The following is a 23394-nucleotide window of genomic DNA, read 5'->3' on the forward strand; positions in this document are numbered from 1 at the left end:
TCATCTAGTAGTGTAGCACTAGTTGTCTATTAGTGTTGTATTAGTCATGTAGTAGTGTAGTGTTAGTCCTCTTGTAGTGTAGCACTAGACGTCTAGTATTTTATACTAGTCCTCTAGTAGTGTAGTACTAGTTGTCTAGTAGAGTAGTACTAGCTATTTGGTAGTGTATTACTAGTTGACTAGTAATGTTGTACTAGTCATCTAGTAGTGTAGTACTTGTCCTCTAGTAGGACAGTACTAGTTGTCTAGTAGTATTGTATTAGTCATCTATTAGTGGCATAGTAGTCCTCTAGTAGTGTAGTACTAGTACCTTAGTAGTGTTATACTAGTCATCTAGTACTGTAGTATTCATCCTCTAGTAGTGTAGTATTTGTCCTCTAGTAGTGTAGTACTAGTTTTCTTGTAGTGTTGTACTAGTACCCTAGTAGTGTTGTACTAGTACCCTAGTAGTGTTATACTAGTCGTCTAGTAGAGTAGTACTAGTTGTCTAGTAGGTGTCTATTACTTACCAAAAATATTTTGTGTCATTGAAGTACAGTGTAGTACTAGTTGTCTAGGAGTGTAGTACTAGTACTTGACAAAAAGTATTCAGTATCATTGATGTACAGAGTAGTACTAGTTGTCTAGTAGTGTAGTACTAGTACCTGACAAGTATTTAGTATCATTGAAGTACAGAGTAGTATTTGTTGTGTAGTACTAGTACTTGACAAAAACTATTTAGTATCATTGAAGTACAGAGTAGTACTAGTTGTCTAGTAGTGTAGTACTAGTACTTGACAAAAACTATTTAGTATCATTGAAGTACAGAGTAGTACTAGTTGTCTAGTAGTGTAGTACTAGTACCTGACAAGTATTTAGTATCATTGAAGTACAGAGTAGTACTTGTTGTGTAGTACTAGTACTTGACAAAAACTATTTAGTATCATTGAAGTACAGAGTAGTACTAGTTGTCTAGTAGTGTAGTACTAGTACTTGACAAAGTATTTAGTATCATCGAAGTACAGAGTAGTATTAGTTGTCTAGCAGTGTAGTACTAGTACTTGACAAAGTATTTAGTATCATCGAAGTACAGAGTAGTACTAGTTGTCTAGTAGTGTAGTACTAGTACTTGACAAAGTATTTAGTGTCATCGAAGTACAGAGTAGTACTAGTTGTCTAGTAGTTTAGTACTAGTACTTGACAAAGTATTTAGTATCATCGAAGCACAGAGTAGTACTAGTTGTCTAGTAGTGTAGTACTAGTACTTGACAAAGTATTTAGTATCATTGAAGTACAGAGTAGTACTTGTTGTCTAGTAGTGTAGTACTAGTACTTGACAAAGTATTTAGTATGATCTAAGTCCAGAGTAGTACTAGTTGCATAGTAGTGCAGTACTAGTACTTGACAAAGTATTTAGTATGATCGAAGTACAGAGTAGTACTAGTTGTCTAGTAGTGTAGTACTAGTACTTGACAAAGTATTTAGTATGATCTAAGTCCAGAGTAGTACTAGTTGCATAGTAATGCAGTACTAGTACTTGACAAAGTATTTAGTATGATCGAAGTACAGAGTAGTACTAGTTGTATAGTGGTGTAGTACTAGTACTTGACAAAGTATTTAGTATGATCTAAGTCCAGAGTAGTACTAGTTGCATAGTAGTGCAGTACTAGTACTTGACAAAGTATTTAGTATGATCTAAGTCCAGAGTAGTACTAGTTGCATAGTAGTGCAGTACTAGTACTTGACAAAGTATTTAGTACGATCGAAGTACAGAGTAGTACTAGTTGTCTAGTAGTGTAGTACTAGTACTTGACAAAGTATTTAGTATGATCTAAGTCCAGAGTAGTACTAGTTGCATAGTAGTGCAGTACTAGTACTTGACAAAGTATTTAGTACGATCGAAGTACAGAGTAGTACTAGTTGTCTAGTAGTGTAGTACTAGTACTTGACAAAGTATTTAGTATCATTGAAGTACAGAGTAGTACTAGTTGTCTAGTAGTGTAGTACTAGCACTTGACAAAGTATTTAGTATCATTGAAGTACAGAGTAGTACTAGTTGTCTAGTAGTGTAGTACTAGCACTTGACAAAGTATTTAGTATCATTGAAGTACAGAGTAGTACTAGTTGTCTAGTAGTGTAGTACTAGTACTTGACAAAGTATTTAGTATCATTGAAGTACAGAGTAGTACTAGTTGTCTAGTAGTGTAGTACTAGTACTTGACAAAGTATTTAGTATGATCTAAGTCCAGAGTAGTACTAGTTGCATAGTAGTGCAGTACTAGTACTTGACAAAGTATTTAGTACGATCGAAGTACAGAGTAGTACTAGTTGTCTAGTAGTGTAGTACTAGCACTTGACAAAGTATTTAGTATCATTGAAGTACAGAGTAGTACTAGTTGTCTAGTAGTGTAGTACTAGCACTTGACAAAGTATTTAGTATCATTGAAGTACAGAGTAGTACTAGTTGTCTAGTAGTGTAGTACTAGTACTTGACAAAGTATTTAGTATGATCTAAGTCCAGAGTAGTACTAGTTGCATAGTAGTGCAGTACTAGTACTTGACAAAGTATTTAGTACGATCGAAGTACAGAGTAGTACTAGTTGTCTAGTAGTGTAGTACTAGTACTTGACAAAGTATTTAGTACGATCGAAGTACAGAGTAGTACTAGTTGTCTAGTAGTGTAGTACTAGTACTTGACAAAGTATTTAGTATCATTGAAGTACAGAGTAGTACTAGTTGTCTAGTAGTGTAGTACTAGCACTTGACAAAGTATTTAGTATGATGGAAGTACAGAGTAGTACTAGTTGTCTAGTAGTGTAGTACTAGCACTTGACAAAGTATTTAGTATGATCTAAGTCCAGAGTAGTACTAGTTGTCTAGTAGTGTAGTACTAGCACTTGACAAAGTATTTAGTATGATGGAAGTACAGAGTAGTACTGAAACAAGCCCCCCCCCCCCTCACCCCCGCACGCACCCTGGCTGTCAACATGTGGTTTCCTGTCAGGGGGCGGGACCAAGGCGAGGTGGTTGGTGATTGGTCCAAAGTGTTGTGCTGCAAGGCGGGAGAGGCAGGTAAGCAGCTGATTGGCTGAGCAGAAGAGGAGATGAGAAGACAAGAGGACGTGCAGGTGAGTCACTTCCTGTGTGAGGCCATGGCGCTAAGCGTGGACGTCCCCATGATGCTGGCGCTCGCCATGGTGCTGTGTGGCGTGCTGTGTGGCGTGATGCTGGCGTGTGTGGACTGCTGGAGGAACGCACCGCTGGGTGAGTCCATGTCACTTCCTGTCGCCATCCACTAACCCACCTTTTCTCTGCAGTTACCATCCGGGAAGACATCGCCACAGACGAGTACATCCTGTGAGTGCGGCAGCTTGACAAAAACGAAGAAAAGCCTTCTGCTGGTTTGTGACTTTTACTCTTTGTTTCCCACACGCAGCTCCACCGAGTTCCCACCCACACCACCACGTAAGTCCTACTAACCTGTAGCTAATGCTAGTTAGTGTCAACATGTGTGATCTCACCACCTCCCGACCCTAGTAGTGTTATACTAGTCATCTAGTAGTCTTGTACTAGTAACTAGTGTGTTATACTAGTCATCTAGTAGTGTTGTACTAGTAACTAGTGTGTTATACTAGTCATCTAGTAGTGTTGTACTAGTAACTAGTGTGTTATACTAGTCATCTAGTAGTCTTGTACTAGTAACTAGTGTGTTATCTGATGACTTGCAGATGTCCTGACCACCTCCCAGGCCCTAGTAGTGTTGTACTAGTCATCTAGTAGTGTTGTACTAGTAACTAGTGTGTGATCTCATGACTTGCAGATGTCCTGACCACCTCCCAGACCCTATTAGTGTTATACTAGTCATCTAGTAGTGTAGTACTAGTAACTAGTAGTGTAGTACTAGTCATCTACTAGCCTGTAGCTAACGTTCACATCATGTGTGATCTGACTACTTTCAGATGTCCTGATGACCTCCCTGACCAGAGTAGTGTTGTACTAGTCATCTAGTAATGTTGTACTAGTAACTAGTAGTGTAGTACTAGTCATCTACTAGCCTGTAGCTAAAGTTCACATCAACATGTGTGATCTGATGACTTTCAGATGTCCTGATGACCTCCCTGACCAGAGTAGTGTTGTACTAGTCATCTAGTATTGTTGTACTAGTATCTAGTAGTGTAGTACTAGTCATCTACTAGCCTGTACCTAACGTTCACATCAACATGTGTGATCTGCTGACTTTCAGATGTCCTGATGACCTCCCTGACCAGAGTAGTGTTGTACTAGTCATCTAGTAATGTTGTACTAGTAACTAGTAGTGTAGTACTAGTCATCTACTAGCCTGTACCTAACGTTCACATCAACATGTGTGATCTGCTGACTTTCAGATGTCCTGATGACCCCCCTGACCAGAGTAGTGTTGTACTAGTCATCTAGTAATGTTGTACTAGTAACTAGTAGTGTAGTACTAGTCATCTACTAGCCTGTACCTAACGTTCACATCAACATGTGTGATCTGCTGACTTTCAGATGTCCTGATGACCTCCCTGACCAGAGTAGTGTTGTACTAGTCATCTAGTAATGTTGTACTAGTAACTAGTAGTGTAGTACTAGTCATCTACTAGCCTGTACCTAACGTTCACATCAACATGTGTGATCTGCTGACTTTCAGATGTCCTGATGACCCCCCTGACCAGAGTAGTGTTGTACTAGTCATCTAGTAATGTTGTACTAGTAACTAGTAGTGTAGTACTAGTCATCTACTAGCCTGTACCTAACGTTCACATCAACATGTGTGATCTGCTGACTTTCAGATGTCCTGATGACCTCCCTGACCAGAGTAGTGTTGTACTAGTCATCTAGTAATGTTGTACTAGCAACTAGTAGTCATCTACTAGCCTGTAGCTAACGTTCACATCAACATGTGTGATCTGCTGACTTTCAGATGTCCTGATGACCTCCCTGACCTCTGACCTGCTCTCCCCTATGTGAGTCCCGCCCCCTTTCCCCCGATCTTGGCCAAGCAGGAAGTGATGTTTGACGTTGCGTCTCCAGGGCTCCGCCTCCAGACGCCGGGAGCGAGCGAGGATGCGTGACGCCCACACAAAGCGGTGAGATGACACGTCACGTGACACTCCATGTGACCTTTGACCTGACATGACCTCTGTGTGCTGCAGAAAGTAACGCCAGCTACGAGAACTCCCACACAGGTGAGATGGTCAGCGTGGTCGGGAGGCAGGACGCGCCCTAACGCTGCCTTCTTTCCGCAGGACTGGACTACCCAGAATGCTTTGCTGAGGACTACGTGTAGGTACTTCCTGCTCCTCAGGCACCTCCTCTTCCTCCTCCTCTTCCTCTTCCTCTCCCCACAGCCTGGTCTTGCCCGATGCGTCCACCAATCAGAGCGCAGCCTCCACGCCCAGCTCAGGTCGCCTCTTTGGCCGCCATTTTCTTTGTGTTGGATGTCCTTACGAGGCCAGTGTCGCTCACAGGTGTCCGCCACGAATACGTCAACGTCCCCGCAGGTGAGTGGAGGGAACCTTCTGGAAGCTCGCCGCTCCGAGCCATGGAGCGTCTCTTCTTGTCAGACGACAGGGAGTATCTGGACGTGACGCCACACAGCGCTGACTCAACATCAGGTACGCCCGCTTGCCTGCCGCAATGGAAGCTACTAGTCTTATACTAGTACCCTACTAGTCTTATACTAGTACCCTACTAGTCTTATACTAGTACCCTACTAGTCTTATCCTAGTACCCTAGTAGTCTTATACTAGTACCCTAGTAGTCTTGTACTAGTACTCTAGTAGTCTTATACTAGTACCCTAGTAGTCTTATACTAGTACCCTACTAGTACCCTACAAAGGAATACTGACAGGCAGCTAGTAGTCTTATCCTAGTACCCTACTAGTCTTATACTAGTACCCTACTAGTACCCTACAATGGAACACTGACAGGCAGCTAGTAGTCTTATCCTAGTACCCTACTAGTCTTATACTAGTACCCTACAATGGAACACTGACAGGCAGCTAGTAGTCTTATCCTAGTACCCTACTAGTGTTATACTAGTACCCTACTAGTACCCTACTATGGAACACTGACAGGCAGCTAGTAGTCTTATCCTAGTACCCTACTAGTCTTATCCTAGTACCCTACTAGTACCCTACAATGGAACACTGACAGGAAGCTAGTAGTCTTATACTAGTACCCTACTAGTCTTATACTAGTACCCTACTAGTACCCTACAATGGAACACTGACAGGCAGCTAGTAGTCTTATACTAGTACCCTACTAGTCTTATACTAGTACCCTAGTAGTCTTATCCTAGTACCCTACTAGTCTTATACTAGTCATCTAGTAATGTTGTACTAGTAACCTAGTAGTGTTATACTAGTCATCTAGTAGTGTTATACTAGTCATCTAGTAGTGTAGTACTAGTACCCTAGTAGCGTTATACTAGTCATCTATTAGTATTATACTAGCCATCCAGTAGTGGTATACTGGTAACTAGTAGTGTAGTACTAGTGCCCTAGTATTGTTATACTAGTAATCTAGTAATGTTGTACTAGTACCCTAGTAGTGCTATACTAGTCATCCAGTAATGTTGTACTAGTACCCTAGTAGTGTTATACTAGTCATCCAGTAGTGTAGTACTATTACCCTAGCAGCGTTATACTAGTCATCTAGTAGTACTATACTAGCCATCTAGTAGTGTTATACTAGTAACTAATAGTGTAGTACTAGTACCCTAGTAGCATTATACTAGTCATGTAGTAGTATTATACTAGCAGTCTAGTAGTGTTATACTAGTAACTAGTAGTGTAGTACTAGTAACCTAGTAGTGTTATACTACTCATCTAGTAGTATTATACTAGTCATCTAGTAGTGGTATACTACTAACTAGTATCACATTACTAGTAACTAGTAGTGTATGACTAGTAACCCAGTAGTGTTGTACTAGTCATCTAATAGTGTTGTACTAGTAACTAGTGTGTGATCTGACGACTTGCAGATGACCTCCCAGACTCTAGTAGGGTTATACTAGTCATCTGGGAGTGTTGTATTAGTAACTAGTGTGTGATCTGATGACTTGCAGATGTCCTGATGACCTCCCCGACCCTAGTAGGGTTATACTAGTCATCTGGGAGTGTTGTATTAGTAACTAGTGTGTGATCTGATGACTTGCAGATGTCCTGATGACCTCCCCAACCCTAGTAGGGTTATACTAGTCATCTAGTGGTGTTGTACTAGTAACTAGAGTGTGATCTGATGACTTGCAGATGTCCTGACGACCTCCCAGACTTTAGTAGGGTTATACTAGTCATCTGGGAGTGTTGTACTAGTAACTAGTGTGTGATCTGATGACTTGCAGTTGTCCTGACGTCCTGCCAGACCCTGGTAGTTTTATACTAGTCATGTAGTAGTGTTGTACTAGTACCCTAGCAGTGTTATACTAGTAATCTAGTAGTGTTGTACTAGTACCCTAGTAGTGTTATACTATTCATCTAGTAATGTTGTACTTGTACCCTAGTAGTGTTATAGTAGTCATCTAGTTGTGTAGTACTAGTACCCTAGTAGTGTAGTCCTAGTACCTAGTGGTGTTACACTAGTCATCTAGTAGTGTAGTACTAGTACCCTAGTAGTGTTATGCAATGTAACACTGGGACTTCCTGTTTCCTGTCAGGAGAAACGTCCACGCTGTCGTCTCAGAGCGAAGACGACGAGGCCAACTACGTCAACCAACCCGGCGCACACGGGTAGGGGGCGGAGTCACCCGCGGTGGTCAGCCAGCCCAGTGCATGATGGGAAGGAGGCTGCAAGCTGAGCAAAAATCTGACAACTCCTGAGAATGTTTTCACACTATTAAATGTCAACAATACACCGTGTCCTTATTACTAATAACTTTATTCTATAAGTCAATCAGGTGGTACAGCAACCTGAGGGTTCCAGGTTCGATTCCAGCTTCTGCCGTTGAGTCCTTGGGCAATACACCTTTCTTCAGATGGGTGGTGGTTTAACGCCTTGCTGTGTGAATGTGACATATAATAGCCACCATCTTCCTCTCAACATGACATAGTGAGTCAGAACTAGTTAGACACAAGTAAAAGGAGTGTACTAACTATAAACCTGGTTGACAGTGTGGAGATACTACCTTAGCAGACTTGAAAATACATCCTGTCGCCATACTTTCAACTACTACACTTTTTCTTCTATTGATTCTACTAGTGTTGTACTCCTACTCTACTAGCCCTATACTAGTACACTACTAGTGTTGTACTCCTACTCTACTAGCCCTATACTAGTGTTGTACTCCTACTCTACTAGCCCTATACTAGTACACTACTAGTGTTGTACTCCTACTCTACTAGCCCTATACTAGTACACTACTAGTGTTGTACTCCTACTCTACTAGCCCTTTACTAGTGCACTACTAGTGTTGTACTCCTACTCTACTAGCCCTATACTAGTACACTACTAGTGTTGTACTCCTACTCTACTAGCCCTATACTAGCCCTATACTAGTGTTGTACTCCTACTCTACTAGCCCTATACTAGTGTTGTACTCCTACTCTACTAGCCCTATACTAGTACACTACTAGTGTTGTACTCCTACTCTACTAGCCCTATACTAGTACACTACTAGTGTTGTACTCCTACTCTACTAGCCCTATACTAGTACACTACTAGTGTTGTACTCCTACTCTACTAGCCCTTTACTAGTGCACTACTAGTGTTGTACTCCTACTCTACTAGTGTTACACTAGTACACTACTAGTGTTGTACTCCTACTCTACTAGCCATATACTAGTACACTACTAGTGTTGTACTCCTACTCTACTAGCCCTATACTAGTACACTACTAGTGTTGTACTCCTACTCTACTAGTGTCGTACTCGTCCTCTGCTAGTCTTGTACTAGTCCTCTGCTAGTCTTGTACTAGTCCTCTACTAGTGTTGTACTACTAGTGTTGAAATAGTACACTACTAGTGTTGTAGTCATACTACACTAGTGTTACACTAGTACACTACTAGTGTTGTACTCATACTTTACTAGTGTTATACTTGTACACCACTACTGTTGTACTCCTACTCTACTAGTGTTAAACTAGTACACTACTAGTGTTGTACTCATACTACACTTGTGTTACACTAGTGTTGTACTCCTACTCTATTGTTATACTAGTACACTATTAGTGTTGTACTCCTATTATACTTGTCATTGACTAGTTTATACTAGTCCTCTGCTAGTGTTGTACTAGTCCTCTGCTAGTCTTGTACTAGTGTTATACTAGTCCTATGCTAGTGTTACACTCATACTCTACTAGTGTTATACTAATCCTCCACTAGTTTAGACTAGTACTCTGCTAGTCTTATACTAGTCCTGTGCTAGTTTTGTACTAGTCCTCTGCTAGTGTTGTACTAGTCCTTTTCTAGTCTTATACTAGTCATCTGCTAGTGTTATACTAGTCTTCTGCTAGTGTTGTACTAGTCCTTTGCTAGTATTATACTAGTCCTCTGCTAGTCCTACACTCATACTCTGCTAGTGTTATACTGGTCCTCTACTAGTTTATACTAGTTCTTTGCTAGTATTATGCTAGTCCTCTATTAGTGTTAGACTAGTCCTCTGCTAGTCTTGTACTAGTCCTGTGCTAGTGTTGTACTAGTCATTTGCTAGTCTTGTACTAGCCCTCTGATAGTGTTGTACTAGTCATTTGTTAGTCTTATACTAGTCCTTTGCTAGGCTTATACTAGTCCTCTACTAGCGTTAGACTAGTCCTCTGCTAGTGTTATGCTAGTCCTCTGCTAGTGTTGTACTAGTCCTTTGCTAGTCTTATACTAGTCCTCTGCTAGTGTTATAATAGTCCTCTGCTAGTCTTTTACTAGTCCTCTGCTAGTCTTATACTAGTCCTCTGCTAGTCATACACTAGTCATCTGCTAGTGTTAGACTAGTCCTCTGCTAGTCTTATACTAGTCATCTGCTAGTCTTACACTAATCATCTGCTAGTGTTATACTATAGTCCTCTGCTAGTCTTGTACTAGTCCTCTGCTAGTCTTGTACTAGTCCTCTGCTAGTGTTGTACTAGTCCTTTGCTAGTCTTATACTAGTCATCTGCTAGTCTTGTACTAGTCCTCTGCTAGTGTTGTACTAGTCTTATACTAGTCCTCTGCTAGTCTTGTACTAGTCCTCTGCTAGTGTTGTACTAGTCCTTTTCTAGTCTTATACTAGTCATCTGCTAGTGTTATACTAGTCTTCTGCTAGTGTTGTACTAGTCCTTTTGCTAGTATTATACTAGTCCTCTGCTAGTGTTATACTAGTCTTCTGCTAGTGTTGTACTAGTCCTTTGCTAGTATTATACTAGTCCTCTGCTAGTCCTACACTCATACTCTGCTAGTGTTATACTGGTCCTCTACTAGTTTATACTAGTCCTCTGCTAGTCTTGTACTAGTCCTCTGCTAGTGTTGTACTAGTCCTTTTCTAGTATTATACTAGTCATCTGCTAGTGTTATACTAGTCTTCTGCTAGTGTTGTACTAGTCCTTTGCTAGTATTATACTAGACCTCTGCTAGTCCTACACTCATACTCTGCTAGTGTTATACTGGTCCTCTACTAGTTTATACTAGTCCTCTGCTAGTCTTGTACTAGTCCTCTGCTAGTGTTGTACTAGTCCTTTTGCTAGTATTATACTAGTCATCTGCTAGTGTTATACTAGTCTTCTGCTAGTGTTGTACTAGTCCTTTGCTAGTATTATACTAGACCTCTGCTAGTCCTACACTCATACTCTGCTAGTGTTATACTGGTCCTCTACTAGTTTATACTATAGTCCTTTGCTACATTGAGCCTTCTCGGCCACCGTAGTGTCAATGTTGCCAAACGCAAAACTACTATTGATTGTATTTTGCGTGAGATAATCCCACATGTATTTTGCGTGAGATAATCCCACATGTATTGTGCGTGAGATAATCCCACATGTATTGTGCGTGAGATAATCCCACATAGCTGTCTGGACGTCGCTTAGGAACACCTGCGAGTAAACATGGCCACAGAACATGTCTTATAGAGGCTTTGCAGCTTGTAATGCACTTTTATCTTGAAAGTAACTCCAAGTGCGGGAAGTACAGCGCCCCCTCTGGCTGTGACGAGAACGCCAGGAATTCGTTTGAAACACTCTATTAAAAGGACCAAAGAAATGAACTCTACTCGTTTGGAGTGAAAGTGCTTCTTGCGTCATTATCTTTTCTTCCTTAATACTGGCTTCCCGCCACAACAATTTACAGGATCTTTTCTTCCTTCCCGCCACTACTGTCGCCCTTCGATGACGTCATCTCAACGCAATCCTTCAGTCCAACGGTTACACTCGCAGTCATGTATTGGAAGGCTCAAATGATCGCTAATTAAATCATACATTTGCAACTATTGATTGGACATCGCACAGGAGGTCAAAAGTCATTACAAATACGATATCGAACGTTTGGCGAGGGGCGTGTCACGTGATCGCCTCTGTTGCATGCTGGGAAAGGCGCTAATCTCGCCCGCTCACAAGCTAAAGGCTAGCTAGCCGGTAGCCTCCGAGCTAACGGTCCAAGCATCTGAGCATGCGCATCCGGGCAGCGCGCACAAGGGCCGCGGGCACGCGCACAGGTATGTTTGCGAGCACTTTACCTGCACGTGATGCAGCCTACGTCTGTGTGGATGCTAACTGCTTAGCTTCCGGTGCCTTTCAATGAATGAATGAAGTGGTGATTGAACGTCCATCCATTTCCTACCGCTTGTCCCTCTCGGAGGGGGCTGGAGCCTATCCCAGCTTGCATGAACATCACGCTCACAACCAATTAGCACAAGAACATATTGGAGAAGGATGCGCGCGCACACACATGGTCAACAAAGATTCCATTCTGGTTACAAGAGGCTACATTTTGTGCTGGAAACTTCCAGAACCTCTCAGTGTGTGTGCGTGCGTGCAAATAGGAATTTACATCCATCCATCCCTTTTCCTACCGCTTGTCCCGTTCGGGGTCGCGGGGGGTGCTGGAGCCTATCTCAGCTGCATTCATTGATGTGCTTTATTTTGAAAAACTGCTTGCCAGGTGTGTGACAGCATCAGGATGCCCCTCCCTCCAGCTCCTCCCACTGGTGGACCTCCACCTCCTCCCAGCTCCTGCCAGGTGAGCATTCCACTTGTTTTTAATATTTCATATTTCATCATGTGTGCGGTGTAGGTATTGATATTATGGAATAATATTTCATGTTATTATGGAATAATATTTTATTGCGTGTTATTGATATTATGGAATAATAATTAATATTTTATTGCGTGTTTGGTGTGGGTATTTTCATTATGAAATAATATTTCATGTTATCCTGGAATAATATTTTATTGTGTATTATGGATATTATGAAATAATTAATGTTATGGAATAATATTGTATTGTATGTTATTGATATGGAATAATGTTATTGAATAATAATTTATTGCGTGTGGGGTGTAGGTTATTTTTTATTATGGAATAATATTTATTGTTATTATGGAATAATATTTTATTTGTATTATGGATATTATGAAATAATGTTGTTATGGAATAATATTTTATTGTGTTTTATGGATATTATGAAATGATTAATGTTGTTATGGAATAATATTTTATTGTGTGTGTGGTGTAGGTATTTTTCATTATGGAATAATATTTAATGTTATTATGGAATAATATTTTATTGTATATTATTGATATGGAATAATTAATGTCATTGAATAATATTTTATTGCGTGGGGGTGTAGGTTATTTTTTTATTATGGAATAATATTTAATATTTGATCATGTGTGCGGTGTAGGTATTGATATTATGGACTAATATTTAATGTTATTATGGAATAATATTTAATGTTATAATGGAACAATATTTTATCGCGTATGTGGTGTGGGTATTTTTATTATGGAATAATATTTAATGTTATGGAATAGTATTTTATTGCGTATTATGGAAATTATGAAATAATTAATGTTGTTATGGAATAATATTTTATTGCGTGGGTGCTGTAGGTATTTTTATTATGGAATAATATTTAATGTTATTATGGAATAACATTTTATTGCATTTTATTGATATAGAATAATTAATGTTTTGGAATAATATTTTATTGCGTGTGCGGTGTAGGTTCTTTTTTATTATGGAATAATATTTAATATTTTATCACGTGTGCGGTGTGGGTATTGATATTATGGAATAATATTTTATTGTGTGTTATTGATATTATGGAATAATAATTAATATTTTATTGCGTGTGGTGTGGGTATTTTCATTATGGAATAATATTTAATGTTATTATGGAATAATATATATATATTTTTTATTGCGTATTATGGATATTATGAAATAATGTTATTATGGAATAACTTTTTATTGCATGTTATTGATATGGAATAATTAATGTTGTTATGGAATAATATTTTATTGCGTGTGTGGTGTTGGTTCTTTTTTATTATGGAATAATATTTATTTATTGTTATTATGGAATAATATTTTATTGCATGTTATTGATGTTATGGAATACAACTTTATGTTGTTATGGAATAATAATATTTTATAGTGTGTGAGGTGTAGGTATTGATATTATAGAAGAATTGTTTTATTGGTATTATTGTTATTACGGCATAATGTTATGGAATTATAATTTAATGTGTGGTGTATGTATTATTATGGAATAATATTTAATGTTATTATGGAAAGTTATTTAATAGTTTAATGCATTTGCAGTGTAGGTATTATTCCATAACATTTTATGTTATTATAGAATAATATAATAATTAATATTTTATTTGTGTGCGGTGTAGGTATTTATTATTATGCAATAATAATTAATATTGTTATGCCATAATAAATAATGTTATTATGGAATAATAATGAATGTTATTATACAATGATAATTAATGTTGTTATGCAATAATAAGTAATGTTGTTATGCAATAATAATTTTTTATTATGGAATAATAATGTTATGCAATAATAATAAATGCTATTATGGAATAATAATGTTGTTATGCAATGATAATGTTGTTATGCAATAACAATTAATGTTGTTATGCAATGATAATTAATGTTGTTATGCAATAATAATTAATGTTGTTATGCAATAATAATTAATGTTATTATGCAATAATATAAAATGTTGTAACAGAATAATAAATTATGTTATGCAATAATAATGTTATTGTGCAATAATAATTAATGTTTATATGCAATAATAATTATTGTTATTGTTCAATAATAATTAATGTTGATAGGCAATAGTAGTTCATGTTACTATGCAATAATAATTAATGTTGTTATGCAATAATAATTAATGTTGTTATGCAATAATTCATGTAATTATGGAATAATGATTAATGTTGTTAGGCAATAATAATTCATGTTATTATGCAATAATAATTACTGTTATGCAATCATTATTGTTATTATGGAATAATAATTACTGTTATTATGGAATAATGATTAATGTTGTTATGCAATAATAAATCATGTTATTATGCAATAATAGTTACTGTTATTCAATAATAGTTACTGTTGTTATGCAATAATAATGTTATTATGCAATAATAATAGATGTTATTATAGAATAATAATGTTATGGAATAATAATTAATGTTATGCACTAATAATAACATTAATTATTATAGAATATTAATTAATGTTATTATGCAATAATGATTAATGTTATTATGCAATAATAAATGTTATTGTAGAATAATAATTATTGTAATTATGCAATAATAATTAATGTTATTATGCAATAATAAATGTTATTATAGAATAATAATTATTGTAGTTATGCAATAATAAATAATGTTATTATGGAATAATAATGTTATTATGCAATGAAAATTAATGTTATTATGCAATAATAATTCATGTTGTTATGCAATAATAATGATTATACAATAATAATGAATGTAGGTGAAAGGTCGTGGCGTCCTGCTGTCAGACGTGTGTAAAGGCGCCGGGCTGAGGCAGGTGGCGCAGGTGAGCGACCGCAGTGGGCCACAGGTGGACGCCCAGTGCTCACCTGGCCACACGGGGGACCACCCTTACATCCGCCTGTACCAGTACCTGCACCAGCAGGGGGCGCCCCCTGACCACGGTAAGTTCACCTGTAGCCACGCCCACTGCACCTTTGATCATTTCCTCCTTCTTCCTCGTAGGCGAAGGTGGCGCTCGTTCTCCCTCCGCTCGTGCGCCAGCGCCCCTCCCGCCCGCCCATCACCATGACGACGCTCCAAGCCCCTCCCCTGAGCAAAGGCGAGCCCCCTCCTCTCCCCCGCACACCGCTGCAGGCTCCTCCCACGCCCCTTCCAGTCGTCGAGGCAACGCCCCTTCCCCTCCCTCCTCCTTCGCGGACAAGCCCCTCCCTCTGACATCGCCCGCCAACAGCAGACGGCCGCCCACCACCGGAGGAAACCCCCCCGCTGTCTGCGCTTCGCTGGCCCTGCCCCCTCCGACCTACCACCTGGCCGACGTCTCTTTCGTCAACAAGAGGACCGCCCCCTTGCCGGGAGGCCACGCCTCCACCAGAGGTCCCGCCCCCCCGCCGCCCCCGCCGTCCCCTAGCCAGTCCCACAGGCCGACGCCCTCTCCAGGAAGAGGAACAGGTGAGGCTTCTTATTCTTCCTCCATCTTGTTTTTCAGTCACATGACCGCTCATCTCCCGTCAGCGAGCAGAGAAGCTCCGCCCCCTCCTCCATGCCGGGCACCAGGTAGCCCCTCCCTCTCTTCTGACCCTCCCGCACGGGGGAAACCTCCTCCCCCGCCTTCTCGCACCCCAGCTGCTCCTCCCCCGCCTCCTCCTTCTCTCTGCCAAGGACACGCCTCCTCGCCCTCCTCATTGGCTGGTGAGTGCTCGTCTTCCTGATGATGTCACAGGACGTTGGCCCCGCCCACACAAACACTCTTTGCGCTTCTTAGTCGCAGAGTCTGACAAACGCCACATGTAGCAAATATTTAGCCCCGCCCCTTCTGATGGTAACTGGTGAGTGTACTGTGTAGTACACTTAACGCTGCAGCACGTGACATGCAAACACACCATCAGCAGCCTTACCATATTTTCATGGATAAATGTGTGCCTTTTTAGCATCTTTGCTGCTGTTTTTATATTCTTTAAGGCAAACATAACTTTAGTCTGGCTAGCTATAAGCTAATGCTAGTTATAAGCTCATGCTAGCCATAAACTGATGTTAGCTATAAGCTGATGCTAGCTATAAGGTAATGCTAGTTATAAGCTGATGCTAGCTATAAGCTAGTGCTAGCAATAAGTTGATGTTAACTATAAGCTTATGCCCACTATAAGGTAATGCTAGTTATAAACTGATGCTAGCTATAAGCTAATGCTAGCAATTAGTTGATGTTAACTATAAGCTTATGCCCGCTATAAGGTAATGCTAGTTATAAACTGATGCTAGCTATAAGGTAATGCTAGTTATAAACTGATGCTATAAGTTCATGTTAACTATAAGCTTATGCCCGCTATAAGGTAATGCTAGTTATAAGCTGATGCTAGCTATAAGCTAATGCTAGCAATAAGTTGATGTTAACTATAAGCTTATGCCCGCTATAAGGTAATGCTAGTTATAAACTGATGCTAGCTATAAGCTAATGCTAGCAATAAGTTGATGTTAACTATAAGCTTATGCCCGCTATAAGGTAATGCTAGTTATAAACTGATGCTAGCTATAAGGTAATGCTAGTTATAAACTGATGCTATAAGTTGATGTTAACTATAAGCTGATGCTAGCTATAAGGTAATGCTAGTTATAAACTGATGCTAGCTATAAGTTGATGTTAACTACAAGCTGATGCTAGCTATAAGGTAATGCTAGTTATAAACTGATGCTAGCTATAAGTTCATGTTAACTATAAGCTAATGCTAGCTATAAGTTGTTCACTACAAGCTGATGCTAGCTATTAGCTAATGCTAGCCAGTAATACTGGATGTTTTGGTTGGCTCTTGAGGTGAGTTTATATGTGAAACCCACTCACAAATGTTTGTGTTTTGTCCTGTCGCCCCCCACAGAGGACTTTGAGTCCAAATATTTGTTCCATTCGCTGGATGACTTCCCTCCTCCAGACGAGTACCGACACTTCGCCAAGATCTACCCCAGCAAGGCCTATAGAGGTAGGGTGTCACGCCCTCTGCTGCCAGAGGGGGCGCTAACACGGCCGTGTGTGTGTGTGTGTGTGTGTGTTGCAGCTATGAGAGGCGCTCCTCCACTGCCCCCTGTTGGCAGGTGAGGCGACATGACGGCACCCACTCCTAGATGACGTCATCATATCACTACGAAACGGCCGTCTTCTTTTCTTCTTTTTTCTATAAACCTTTATTTATAATATGCAACATTTACATACAAGTGTAACCTATTTTTACGTTATATTTATGTTTATGTTATGTATGTTTATTTTGTTTTTCAAACTCCGCTCCACCACAACGTGTCACCACTTCCGCTCTTGGCGCCTTCAAAATAAGAGCTCAAGGCATATACTGTATAACAGGAGCTTACCATCACAAAGAGGCGAGTCCATAAAAATAGGTTACACACGCAAAGAAATAATAATAAACAAACGGCCATGTTAGTGCGATCACGTGACATCATGCGGTAAACACGGAAGCTCCTGCTGGTCATTTTCTGAATCTTATCTTTTATTTGGAAAGATGTGTCACTACCGTGGCCACGTGACTGGAGTTGTAAATGTGACGTAATGACGAATAAACATGCGTTCGAATCAGCCTGCGTTACCGTCTTTCAACACGCGGGGGCGCAGGCAGGTTTTTTTTTTAATGTCTCGAGGCGCTTCCTTTTCCGGAAGCAGCACCACGTCACCGGAAGTCAGTCTTCCCACGTGCGCAAACAGCAGCGCCGGCGACATTTTAAAGCTCTCCGAAGAGATAGAAAGTAAAGATGGAGACGCAGACAGAGATGGAAAGCAGGAAGAGGGCGCGTCTGGAGAAAGAAGAAGTGACGCGGCGGACCAACGTGGACAAAGTTGCGGGGGTCGGCGCGCGCTGGCCGGCCTTGAGACAGCTGGAGGAGATCGTGCTCGGGACTGCGCAGGCGCAGGTAAACAACACGCGGGCTCCCCTTCGACGTCGTCGGGCTAACCGTGTCGTGCGTGTGCGTGTGCGTGTGACAGGAGGAGGAAGAAGAGGAGACCAGGAAGAGTTGTGACGATGACGATGAAGAGCTGGTCCAATCAGAGTTGTCTCCTCTGCAGCCTCCGCCAATCAAACGCGCTGCTTGGCTTGATGAAGATGATGAGCTGGAGGAAGAGTAAGTGCGCGTGCGCGTGCCATCAGACATCTCCTGGATCAGTGGTCCCCAACCACCGGGCTGTGGCCCGGTACCGGTCCGTGGATCGATTGGTACCGGGACTCACAAGAAATTAAAAAAAAATGTATTTTATTAAATCAACATAAAAAATCCAAGATACTTACTATTAGTGCACCTCCCTCCCCCATTTACACTAGAGGGTTGTTTCTTTCTGTTGTTAATATTCTGCTTCCTACATTATATATCAATATATATCAATACAGTCTGCAAGGTTCCTACATTATATATCAATATATATCAATACAGTCTGCAAGGTTCCTACATTATATATCAATATATATCAATACAGTCTGCAAGGTTCCTACATTATATATCAATATATATCAATACAGTCTGCAAGGTTCCTACATTATATATCAATATATATCAATACAGTCTGCAAGGTTCCTACATTATATATCAATATATATCAATACAGTCTGCAAGGTTCCTACATTATATATCAATATATACCAATACAGTCTGCAAGGTTCCTACATTATATATCAATATATATCAATACAGTCTGCAAAGGATACAGTCCAGAAGCACACATGATTGTATTTTTTTCTACATTCCTAACTATTTGAATAATGAAGTAAGTAACTAACATATGACGTGTGTGTGTGTGTGTGTGTGTGTGTGTGTGTGTGTGTGTGTGTGTGTGTGTGTGTGTGTGTGTCAGGGTGGACATGAAGCATCGTTTCCGTAGCGACCTGATGAGAGGAGATGCTGAGTCAACAATGAGTAAACAGAAACTCCAGCAGAGAATGAGAGACCAGTGAGTACATCACGTGCACGTGTTGTCACGTACACACTCACACGTGTGTGTGTGTGTGTGTGTGTGTGTGTGTGTGTGTGTGTGTGTGTGTGTGTGTGTGTGTAGATTCCAGAAGTCGATGGGCGGAGCTCCATCATGGGCGGTCAGTGGTGGCAGGAAGTCTCCAACAGGTAAAAAGACACCTTCCATCACAATCAGCTGTGTAACCTCCATTTACAAACACCTCTATTTGCAAACACCTCAGTCATTCATTCATTCAATTGCTCAGTCAGTCATTCAATCATTCATGCAGTCATTCAATCATTCATTCAGTCTTTCATTCAACTATTCATTCAGTCACTCAATCATTCAGTCATTCATTCAGTCACTCAATCATTCAGTCATTCAATCAGTCATTCATTCATTCAGTCATTCATTGAGTCATTCAGTCATTTATTCAATCAGTTATTCAGTCATTCATTCATTCAATCAGTCTTATTCAATCAGTTATTCAGTCATTCAATCATTCATGCAGTCATTCATTCAACTATTCATTCAGTCATTCAATTATTCAGTCGTTCAATTAGTCATTCATTCAATCAGTCATTCGTTCATTCAATCATTTAGTCATTCGTTCATTCAATCATTCATTCAGTTATTCATTCAGTCATTCAATCATTCAATCAGTTATCCGGTCATTCATTCATTCAATCAGTCATTTATTCAATCAGTTATTCGGTCATTCAGTCATTCAATCATTCATGCAGTCATTCATTCAACTATTCATTCAGTCATTCAATTATTCAGTCATTCAATTAGTCAATCATTCAGTCGTTCAATTAGTCATTCATTCATGCAGTCATTCATTCAACTATTCATTCAGTCATTCAATTATTCAGTCATTCAATTATTCAGTCATTCATGCAGTCATTCATTCAATCAGTCATTCGTTCATTCAATCATTTAGTCATTCGTTCATTCAATCATTCATTCAGTCATTCATTCAGTCATTTATTCAATCAGTTATTCGGTCATTCAGTCATTCAATCATTCATTCAGTCATTCAATGTATATTACCCCAAGAGGGACAAGCGGTAGAAAATGGATGGATGTTCTATCTACACTTCTGTTCAAATGTAATAATCACTTCTTCTTCTCTTCTTTGATACTTGACATTAGTTTTGGATGATACCACACATTTAGGTATGGATGTGATACCAAGTAGTTACAGGATCATACATTGGTCATATTCAAAGTCCTCATGTGTCCAGGGACATATTTACTGACTTTATAAACATAATATACATTTTAAAAAAGGAAAAAAGATTTTGTGCTGATAAAAAATATGGATGTAATCATAGTAGTATCGACCAGATACGCTCTTGTACTTGGTATCATTACAGTGGATGTCAGGTGTAGATCCATTTGTTTACATTGTGATGCCGGTTAGCTATTGTATCTTCCTACGGTTTGTCTAAGTCTAAGTCACCAGTGATAATGGTACTTGTAAGAAACTCACATTATTTGTTGCCATGGAGACCAGGATTAGTGATTTAGAAGTAGCTAAAACACTGTGGATGGATGTTAGCCGCTAACTAGCTAGCCATGTCTTAAAGCAGCTCTTCCTGAGGGTGTTTCAGTGTTATAACTTCACCTTTATCTTGACTTTTTACACCAAAATGCGTCCATTCTCCCTTTTCTGTCTACACACTGTGTCTGCTTGTAAGTACTCTGTGTGTGTGCGCTGCCCAACATGCTCCTCTGCTTTTCTGTCTACACACTGTGTCTGCTTGTAAGTACTCTGTGTGTGTGCGCTGCCCAACATGCTCCTCTGCTTTTCTGTCTACACACTGTGTCTGCTTGTAAGTACTCTGTGTGTGTGCGCTGCCCAACATGCTCCTCTGCTTTTCTGTCTACACACTGTGTCTGCTTGTAAGTACTCTGTGTGTGTGCGCTGCCCAACATGCTCCTCTGCTTTTCTGTCTACACACTGTGTCTGCTTGTAAGTACTCTGTGTGTGTGCGCTGCCCAACATGCTCCTCTGCTTTTCTGTCTACACACTGTGTCTGCTTGTAAGTACTCTGTGTGTGTGCGCTGCCCAACATGCTCCTCTGCTTTTCTGTCTACACACTGTGTCTGCTTGTAAGTACTCTGTGTGTGTGCGCAGCCCAACATGCTCCTCTGCTTTTCTGTCTACACACTGTGTCTGCTTGGAAGTACTCTGTGTGTGTGCGCTGCCCAACATGCTCCTCTGCTGGTAAAAGCAGCAATGTCACCACGTGACGACGCGGCGTCATGCCTGTTTCAACAAAAAAAGGGTGTGGTACTCTTTAGAGGCGGTATAGTAGTGAGTATGATTGATTAGTATTCTGTACAAGTATTGTTGTTCCAATGGATGAATCTGCTTCACTATACAAACTTTTTACTTTACAAACCATGTTCAAGAACCAATGAAGTTTGTAAACAGAGGTTCCACGTGAGTGTGCATACATGTCATGTCTTCCTGTACATGTTTGTGTCCACACAGATGATGAGGAGGAGGAGGAGGAGGAGGAGGAGGAAGGTAACCATGACGACCTGCTGAGGAGGACAGGAACCTTTGTGGCGTCTTCAGACAGTTTACCTAGTGGCATCCTCAAAGTATGTCACCACATATTGTAACCCCGCCCCCTGGACCCTCACAGTCATGTCATTTGGTGTGTTGATGATGCATCATCATGACAACTACATGTGATGATGCATCGTCATGACAACTACATATGGTGATGATGCATCGTCATGACAACTACATATGGTGATGATGCATCATCATGACAACTACATATGGTGATGATGCATCGTCATGACGACCACATATGTTGATGCATCGTCATGACGACCACACATGTTGATCTTGCATCGCCGTGACAACCACATATGGTGATGATACATCGTCATGACAAACACATGTAATGATGATGATGCATCGTCATGGCGACCACATATGATGATGCATCATCATGGCGACCACATGTGATGATGCATCGTCATAACGACCACTTATGATGATGCATCATCATGGCGACCACATGTGATGATGCATCGTCATGACAACCACATATGGTGATGATGCATCGTCATGACAACTACATGTGATGATGCATCGTCATGACAACTACATATGGTGATGATGCATCGTCATGACGACTACATACGGTGATGATGCATCGTCATGACAACTACATATGGTGATGATGCATCGTCATGACGACCACATATGTTGATGCATCGTCATGACAACTACATATGGTGATGATGCATCGTCATGACGACCACACATGTTGATGTTGCATCGCCGTGACGACCACATATGGTGATGATACATCGTCATGACAAACACATGTAATGATGATGATGCATCGTCATGGCAACCACATATGGTGATGATGCATGGTCATGACAACCACGTATGATGATGATGATGATGCATCGTCATGGCAACCACATTTGGTGATGATGATGATGATGCATCGTCATGACAACCACATGTTCATCACCATATGTGGTCGTCATGACGATGCATCGTCATGGTGACCGCACGTTGATGATGGTCGTCATGACAACCACAAATGGTGATGATGCATCGTCATGGCGACTGCACGTTGATGATGCATTGTCATGGTGACAGCACATGTTGATGATGCATCGTCATGGTGACAGCACATGTTGATGATGCATCGTCATGGTGACAGCACATGTTGATGATGCATAGACATGGCAACCACACACGTTGATGATGCATCGTCATGGTGACAGCACATGTTGATGATGCATCGTCATGGTGACAGCACATGTTGATGATGCATAGACATGGCCACCACACACGTTGATGATGCATCGTCATGGTGACAGCACATGTTGATGATGCATAGACATGGCAACCACACACGTTGATGATGCATCGTCATGGTGACAGCACATGTTGATGATGCATAGACATGGCAACCACACACGTTGATGATGCATCGTCATGGTGACAGCACATGTTGATGATGCATTGTCATGGTGACAGCACATGTTGATGATGCATCGTCATGGTGACAGCACATGTTGATGATGCATAGACATGGCCACCACACACGTTGATGATGCATCGTCATGGTGACAGCACATGTTGATGATGCATCGTCATGGTGACAGCACATGTTGATGATGCATAGACATGGCAACCACACACGTTGATGATGCATTGTCATGGTGACAGCACATGTTGATGATGCATAGACATGGCAACCACACACGTTGATGATGCATCGTCATGGTGACAGCACA

General features: G+C 40.5%; 3 protein-coding genes across 5 annotated transcripts in view; all 3 read left to right on the forward strand.

The window, feature by feature from the left end:
• Window positions 1-2685: 2685 nt before the first annotated feature.
• On the forward strand, window positions 2686-7842 carry LOC133642176 (uncharacterized). Its single transcript, XM_062036243.1, has 10 exons — window positions 2686-3243; window positions 3297-3336; window positions 3416-3444; window positions 4922-4964; window positions 5032-5087; window positions 5154-5186; window positions 5247-5283; window positions 5349-5404; window positions 5469-5615; window positions 7658-7842. The coding sequence occupies exons 1-10, from the start codon at window positions 3084-3086 to the stop codon at window positions 7732-7734; spliced, it is 678 nt and encodes a 225-aa protein (XP_061892227.1). The 5' UTR covers window positions 2686-3083; the 3' UTR covers window positions 7735-7842.
• Window positions 7843-11303: 3461 nt separating this feature from the next.
• Window positions 11304-17742, forward strand: LOC133642590 (WAS/WASL-interacting protein family member 2-like). Of its 3 annotated transcripts, none has more exons than XM_062036871.1 (7): window positions 11304-11613; window positions 12060-12137; window positions 14923-15106; window positions 15168-15614; window positions 15678-15854; window positions 17033-17134; window positions 17210-17742. In XM_062036871.1, exons 2-7 carry the CDS (start codon window positions 12078-12080, stop codon window positions 17248-17250), a joined length of 1011 nt encoding a protein of 336 aa, XP_061892855.1. In that variant the 5' UTR covers window positions 11304-11613; window positions 12060-12077; the 3' UTR covers window positions 17251-17742. The 3 variants fall into 3 exon arrangements, with proteins under 3 accessions (XP_061892855.1, XP_061892856.1, XP_061892853.1); XM_062036872.1 differs by having other exon boundaries at window positions 12071-12137; XM_062036869.1 differs by having other exon boundaries at window positions 11603-11711.
• A 65-nt stretch (window positions 17743-17807) lies between these two features.
• Window positions 17808-23394, forward strand: part of utp18 (UTP18 small subunit processome component) — an 11757-nt gene continuing 6170 nt past the window's right edge. The window contains exons 1-5 of the mRNA XM_062036868.1: window positions 17808-18074; window positions 18148-18284; window positions 19009-19104; window positions 19210-19274; window positions 21611-21723. Of these exons, the coding sequence (XP_061892852.1) occupies window positions 17916-18074; window positions 18148-18284; window positions 19009-19104; window positions 19210-19274; window positions 21611-21723 (570 nt within the window). The 5' untranslated portion in view covers window positions 17808-17915. The remainder of the gene's footprint in view (window positions 18075-18147; window positions 18285-19008; window positions 19105-19209; window positions 19275-21610; window positions 21724-23394) is intronic.

Source organism: Entelurus aequoreus, linkage group LG25 (genome assembly GCF_033978785.1).
Source record: "Entelurus aequoreus isolate RoL-2023_Sb linkage group LG25, RoL_Eaeq_v1.1, whole genome shotgun sequence".
Lineage (NCBI taxonomy): Eukaryota > Metazoa > Chordata > Actinopteri > Syngnathiformes > Syngnathidae > Entelurus > Entelurus aequoreus.

What these genes read in the sequence shown, in the direction of transcription:
- LOC133642176 (XM_062036243.1), top strand. Translation starts at nt 3,084, where the DNA reads ATGAGAAGACAAGAGGACGTGCAGGTGAGTCACTTCCTGTGTGAGGCC. An exon ending in TCTGACCTGCTCTCCCCTAT is followed by an intron (nt 4,965 to 5,031) that starts GTGAGTCCCGCC and finishes TTGCGTCTCCAG; the next exon opens with GGCTCCGCCTCCAGACGCCG. An exon ending in AGCCTCCACGCCCAGCTCAG is followed by an intron (nt 5,405 to 5,468) that starts GTCGCCTCTTTG and finishes TGTCGCTCACAG; the next exon opens with GTGTCCGCCACGAATACGTC.
- LOC133642590 (XM_062036869.1), top strand. An exon ending in CTCCTCCCAGCTCCTGCCAG is followed by an intron (nt 12,138 to 14,922) that starts GTGAGCATTCCA and finishes TAATGAATGTAG; the next exon opens with GTGAAAGGTCGTGGCGTCCT. An exon ending in CCCCAGCAAGGCCTATAGAG is followed by an intron (nt 17,135 to 17,209) that starts GTAGGGTGTCAC and finishes TGTGTGTTGCAG; the next exon opens with CTATGAGAGGCGCTCCTCCA.